Genomic DNA, 6,201 nt, shown 5'->3' with positions numbered 1-6,201 from the left:
TATATTTTTATAAATTTTAGCTGAGTCACGAACAGCAGCTACAAGCCTTAGTTGAAGCGGAAGAATATAACAGATATCAAGAATAAATATATATCTCAAAATAAGTTTAAATTTTTAGATTGGAGTCTTTCTGTTAGGCTAAAAAATTTATATAAAAACTTTCAAGCAATGCTTAATCAAGTATAGTTAATTTTATTTAGTGTCCATTAAGTACAATTTCATTTGTGTATAATAAATGCATTATTTCGGTAGTACGTCTTTTGATTAGAAACAATTTGGTGCTATATACAAAACAAGATCAGGTTTCGATTACGTACTTGGTTATAAAAAATTGTTCACGTTTATATCAGCATTCAAACGAGATTCAAATAGGTTCCCTATGGAATGTACAGTTTTACATCAATTAAACAAAATGCTGGAATGATCTAATGTATGATACCTAGAAGCGCTATGAGCGAGTGCGAGTTTTGTGCACCTCTCGCTCATCAGCCACCTTGAACTCGTCTGGGTCGTAGGCCTTGTAAGCTAGCTGTCGCTCGGGCGACGTATCAGGTAACTTGTTAATTTTTTGCAGACGTGTGATTACAATCTGTAGATGACGGCCAATGTAATCCTCACTGGGCGCCAGGCGCTGAGCGTACTGCAGGCAGGCGGCTGCCTTGGCCATCCACTTGCGCTCCACGAAAACCACACAGAGATTGTGCAGGCCCTGCGTATTGTGCGGATCGTGCTGCAGTATGCTGCGATAGCACTTCTCTGCCGCATCCAGATCCTTCATGTGATTGATGTAGATATCGCCAAGCAAGATGAGACCCTTCACATGCGTGGGATGATGGCGTATCAATTGATTGAGGAATGGTACGGCGTCTAGCGGTCGCTTCGAGTCCGCCAGCAGCAGTGCGAGATTAAAAAGAGCGCTACGAAAATCCGATTTTAGGTGTATGGCCCGCTTGAAGAATTGCTCGGCTTCGTCAAAGCTGGACTCATCCATGGCCAACATGCCGAGATTGAAGTAGACCTTTTCATTGTTCGCATCTCTAGCCAGCACCTGGTAGAGGCGGGTGCGCGACAACTGACGCGCCTCCTCGCCGCCCAGTTCTTGCAGGAGAATAGCGGAATTTAGCAGTGCTTGCTCGTGTTCCGGATACAGTTCGATGGCCTTATTGAAGTATACATGGGCCTGCTGACTCTTGCCCTGTTCCAGAAAGACAACGCCCAAATTGTAATATATATCCGCATTTTCGCTGTCATAAAGAAGTGCCTGTTCATAAACCTCCTGCGCTTGAGCTGTACGATTGAGCTTCATGAGTATGTCGCCACGATTTATATAGGCCTGCAACAAGAAGAGTAATTTAGTTTAACTACAATCGCGATGTTTCTAAACCCTTACCTGAACGTAATCACTGCGCATGCTAATTGCCTGACGGTAAAGGTGATCGGCCTCCTCCAGTCTGGTTTGATTTTTCGATATCAGATTGGCAAGATTGATGAAAACATTTAGATGATTGGGCGCAATTCGTGCATGATAGCTAATGCCAGCCTTAGCCTGTGGAAAGAGCGCCTTGGCTCGCATATACGCCTGCTCGGCCTCGGCATAGCGCTTCAGGTTGTTGTAGGTGCGGCCGACGTTGATGTGGGCGCCAATGTCATCTGCTTGTATTTGCACAGCTTGCTGAAAGTAGAGCAAAGCCTCGTCGTACCGACCCTCGTTCTCCAGCGCGTGACCCACGTTATTGTACAGTTTGGCATTGCGTTGATTCACGTGCACCCCGGACATAAACAATGAGTACTCCGTTCGCCAGTCCCAGTTGCGTTGCTGTGTCTTCAATCCATGCGCCAGCAGCAAGGCAACAAGCGCCGTCTGTGCCAGACGACCCCAATTGGCGTGCCAACGTCGCTGGAATTGATGATAGCCATAAGCAACAAGTAGACAGTATCCCATTGATGGCATGTACAGAATACGCTCGGCTACCACAAAGCCGACCGGAAAGAACAGATTCGAAGCGGGCAGAAACGGCAGCACCATCCAGCCTAGGCACATGAGCAGCGTACGTGACTGCGACAGATTGCGTGAGAAGCAAGCTTTCGCCACCAAAGCGCCCAAGCCAACAAATGTGCACAAGGTAGCCAAGTTACGTGAATCATTGAAGCCATCCAGCAGGGGCACGGTACCTGCAAGACAACATTGTTTAAGAATATTTCAATAATTCAATTTGTAGAACTCTCACCCATTGTCCAGTCGCAGCAGAGTAGTGATGGGCACAGCAACAGCCAACAGTTTAGGTAGATGAGGTAGCCATAGGTCAGTTGGCGCACGGGCGTCTCAGCTGCCGAAGCCGGATTATCGAAGCGAGTGAAAATGGGCAACTGAGAGCCCATCACGTAGACACGTCCAACCAGCAAAGCGACAGTGATAATGACCAGAAAAGCTAAACGCTTCCACAATGTCGACGACCAGCGTCTGGCGTTTGCTTGTCCCGTTTTGGCCGGCGGTTGCTCCTCAAAGATACGCAGCACGAAATGCCACAGATGCAGTGGCCTTTGCTGCTGCACCACGAACAGCTCGTAAACGGCACAAATGCCAGCAACGGTGATGCCCTGCTCTTTGCACAGCATGGAGGCCAGGAGACAACTGCCAAAGCCTAGGCAAAGCGCCGGCCAGTTCGTGCGTCGCGGCGAGCCATTCGTTGCGTGCGCATAGCTGAGAAACGCGCCCAGGTAGCATATTGAAGAGAGCAATTCAGCGCGGCCTACGACGCCAGTAACGGCCTCGGTGTGCACCGGGTGCGTTGCGAATAGGAGCGAGGCGACAAAAGCGCATGTGTTCAGTGGGGACGCGGACAGGGAGGTGGACGACGCTTCATTACTGCCAGTTGCACACTGACGCAGAACGAGGCGGCAGACACGACGCCACAGCAGGCAGACTGCAATGTGCAGCAGCAGGTTGACGAGATGATAGCCGAATGGCTCCAATGCATGCAGCAAGTAGTTAAAGCGAAACGTCAGCACGGTTAGCGGCCTGTATGACTTGTGCGACTGCTCTTTGCGCATCGGCGTGCCCCAGAAATCGTTAAGGAACACATTACGCAGCGGCGTGCTAGGCCGCAAATCCTTGTTGTCCCTAATCGCGCTGATATCGTCAAACACCAGACCGCACTGCGTGCTATTGTAATAGCAGACCACACAGGTCACACAAATGCACAGAAACTCGAGTAAGTTGCGTTGCGAGCTGCTTCCAGCTCTCGCTCTCTCCCGCTCCCGATTGCATATGGCTGCGGTTGTTGCTGCAGCAGCATGTTGTTGCTGTTGCTGGTGCTGTTGGTGTTGGTGTTGGTGTTGGTGTTGGTTGGGGTTCGTTGACATGTTTGACTTTCGGTTCCTGCCCACTCGCCGTTCCCGTTACTTTCCAGTCAGTGCAGAACTTTAGTTCATGTATCCATAATTACTTCAGCTAAGCCAGATGCAATGTGTTTTTCCTCTTTACAGTTAACGTCTATGAATGTATGTATATATAAGTATATCTTATAAAATATGTAGAGCTTCTACATTGCCTGCAAGGGAAAGAAAGTGGAAGTTATTAAACTACTTTACATTTTAATTAACAAATGTTTCTTAAATTAGATAAGCAGCTGAAACTCTAATATATTTAACAATTCATTTTAGTACCTTTACCTGCAATTCTTCAATATCTTTGATAGTTTTTAACGATTTTAATCTTTTTTGCTTTGGGTAAAACTTGGTTTATGAAAAAATCAATTAATGCGCAACAAAGTAAATTCGTCCCGGTTACTGTCCTCAATACCGACTGCATAGACCAAAGTCCCGAAGTTAACAAAGTTGTAAGCGCCCCAACAATATCAACGGCAGCGGCAGCGGCAGCAGCAGCAGCAGCTGCAGCAGCGGCAGCAACCGGCAAAAGTTGCACGAAGAGAATATTGCAGTCAGCAGAGTCGAAGCTGGAGTATGCGAAAGGAAATGGGTGTGTTTTTGTTTGTTTTGTAAATATTGTGAAAGAAGACATTACTGGCCGAGACCAGGCAGAGCTACAGGCACAGGCACAGGCAGCAGCACATCGGCATGCGGATGCAACATTATTGCTTCACATGCGCTGACCGAGAGACAGCAACAAAGTTGCACTCAATGTCATCGATTTTGTGCTGCCAGTCAAAACAAACCACCACCAAGTAAACGTTACGACCGTCCTGGAGAGCCTGATAGAAAGAGAGAGCGGCGAGCGAGCGAGAGAGAGAGTGCGATGTAGCGAGAGCAACTTTGTTGCACGACCGACATTTTACAGCAGGCCCGAAGGACGCACGTGCAGGCCAGTGCTTGTTGATTTCCCGCCATTGGATGCGCAGGCGTACTCGAAATCCTTGCACTTTCGTTTTGTGGCATACAACAACAACAGACAAACGTCACACTCTCAGCGGCGCTCTCAGCAATTTTAGTGTTGTGTTTTTGTAAAATTACTTTGACCGAGATCTTTGCACTGCTGTTGTAGCAGCGTCGACAAGGCGGCGCAGCTATCAACCACCTCGGTGTACGCACGTCCTCTCACTCATTGCAAATAATTCGACGCCATTACATTGGCGTCCGAGCGCTGTGCACACAACAACAAAACACCATATGTACACACATATGTATATCCATCAATTGACCAACTTTGTTGCAAATTTCAATTATTACAATGTTGTCAGTAATTGTAAAATAATTGCCGGTACATTTTGTATTGTTTACTCTTGTGTTTACGTACCGCATTTATTGAATGATTTATGGAGGTAGTTGCATATAAATAAAATAGTTACATTTTAACACAAAACTCAACACAGCTTTTAGCCAGCTTACTCGCAATATGCCATTCACGTTGCCACGCATGCATATCGACACCAATCGATATACATTGAAATTATCGACAAGGCGTATTCAATTATCGAAACCAACCGCAATACAACAACCCTGAAAATAGCCGCAACGTTGTGGGTAAAAGTAGATGCAGAAAGAAAAACAATTTTTCATAAGATAAAAAGCGTTAAAACCTAGTGAAAATAATGTCTACGGAAGACTTCTACTTACGCTACTATGTTGGTCACAAAGGAAAGTTCGGACATGAGTTCCTCGAGTTTGAGTTCCGGCCGGATGGAAAACTGCGCTATGCCAACAATTCCAACTATAAAAATGACACCATGATCCGCAAAGAAGCATTTGTCCATCAATCTGTCATGGAAGAATTAAAGCGCATCATTATTGACTCGGAGATCATGCAGGAAGATGATCTGCCTTGGCCCCCACCGGATCGAGTTGGCCGACAGGTAAGTGAAAGGCTTTACTACTTGCACATGCCGCCAATATGCGTTTACATGCACGCATATACACATACATACATACATACATACATACATACATACATATATTAATCATGCTTTATGTTTCTCAAAGGAACTGGAAATTGTGATCGGCGATGAGCACATATCCTTCACCACCTCAAAAACAGGCTCATTGGTGGACGTCAATCGGTCCAAGGATCCAGAAGGCTTACGCTGTTTCTATTATTTGGTACAGGATCTAAAATGTTTGGTCTTCTCGCTCATTGGTCTGCATTTTAAAATTAAGCCCATATAAAACTGTTGCCGAAACCGCATTCAAACTCATTTATATATTCTATACATAAGCTTAATTAGCAGTCTCATTCAATTTTGTAATAATTTACTACATATGAATTGCTGCATATGTATTATTTTGTATCTATATATGTATGGTAATAAAAATGAAATTGTAGAGCTGTAAGCGAATTACCCGATCATTTTCAAATACAAAAGATTGGAGCCTTAAGACTAAGGTTTCTAGATGTGTGTAAGGGGCAAATAGTTGGCTAGCATTCCATGGCATTGCATAGCATTGGTAGCATTCCATGTCTCTATCCCAATTGCAAAATATTTTCTCAATGAATTTTATAATTGGAACCAGTTGATTCTTTAATTCCGTCGAAAAAAACAAGTCCGTGGAACTAGTTGTAATATCTTTTATTAAACAACATATTAATATATAAATAAAAAATATTTAGTTGCTTTACATTTGTACAAATATTTCCATACTTAATAATTGGTATTTATAGAAAAGCTTATTCTAAAGCATATATGTGTATATAGATAGAGCTATGCTAAACTGTTAAAATGATGTCATTTAATATGACATTAGATACAA

The 6,201-nt window shown here is 44.6% G+C and overlaps 2 protein-coding genes across 3 annotated transcripts; one reads left to right on the top strand and one right to left on the bottom strand.

Annotated features, from left to right (window-relative positions):
- Window positions 1-186: 186 nt before the first annotated feature.
- LOC111597070 (protein O-mannosyl-transferase TMTC3) lies at window positions 187-4,845 on the bottom strand. Of its 2 annotated transcripts, XM_023311599.2 has the most exons (5): window positions 4,754-4,845; window positions 2,229-3,551; window positions 1,391-2,172; window positions 440-1,333; window positions 187-377 (listed from the first exon to the last, which is right to left on the bottom strand). In XM_023311599.2, the coding sequence occupies exons 2-4, from the start codon at window positions 3,361-3,363 to the stop codon at window positions 449-451; spliced, it is 2,802 nt and encodes a 933-aa protein (XP_023167367.2). In that variant the 5' UTR covers window positions 3,364-3,551; window positions 4,754-4,845; the 3' UTR covers window positions 187-377; window positions 440-448. The 2 variants fall into 2 exon arrangements, with proteins under 2 accessions (XP_023167367.2, XP_023167366.2); XM_023311598.2 differs by having other exon boundaries at window positions 187-1,333.
- A 90-nt stretch (window positions 4,846-4,935) lies between these two features.
- On the top strand, window positions 4,936-5,667 carry LOC111597071 (protein mago nashi). The gene is made up of 2 exons (XM_023311600.2): window positions 4,936-5,309; window positions 5,437-5,667. Exons 1-2 carry the CDS (start codon window positions 5,049-5,051, stop codon window positions 5,617-5,619), a joined length of 444 nt encoding a protein of 147 aa, XP_023167368.1. The 5' UTR covers window positions 4,936-5,048; the 3' UTR covers window positions 5,620-5,667.
- Window positions 5,668-6,201: the final 534 nt, after the last annotated feature.

Source organism: Drosophila hydei, unplaced genomic scaffold (assembly GCF_003285905.1).
Source record: "Drosophila hydei strain 15085-1641.00,03,60 unplaced genomic scaffold, DhydRS2 tig00000060-arrow-pilon, whole genome shotgun sequence".
Lineage (NCBI taxonomy): Eukaryota > Metazoa > Arthropoda > Insecta > Diptera > Drosophilidae > Drosophila > Drosophila hydei.
This window is presented reverse-complemented; position numbering and strand designations above follow the sequence as displayed.

Coding starts and splice junctions, on each gene's coding strand:
- LOC111597071 (XM_023311600.2), top strand. CDS start 5,049: ATGTCTACGGAAGACTTCTACTTACGCTACTATGTTGGTCACAAAGGA. Junction 5,310..5,436: donor CGGATCGAGTTGGCCGACAG/GTAAGTGAAAGG, acceptor TGTTTCTCAAAG/GAACTGGAAATTGTGATCGG.
- LOC111597070 (XM_023311598.2), bottom strand. CDS start 3,363: ATGTCAACGAACCCCAACCAACACCAACACCAACACCAACACCAACAG. Junction 2,173..2,228: donor CTGCTGCGACTGGACAATGG/GTGAGAGTTCTA, acceptor GTTGTCTTGCAG/GTACCGTGCCCCTGCTGGAT. Junction 1,334..1,390: donor TGCGCAGTGATTACGTTCAG/GTAAGGGTTTAG, acceptor TTCTTGTTGCAG/GCCTATATAAATCGTGGCGA.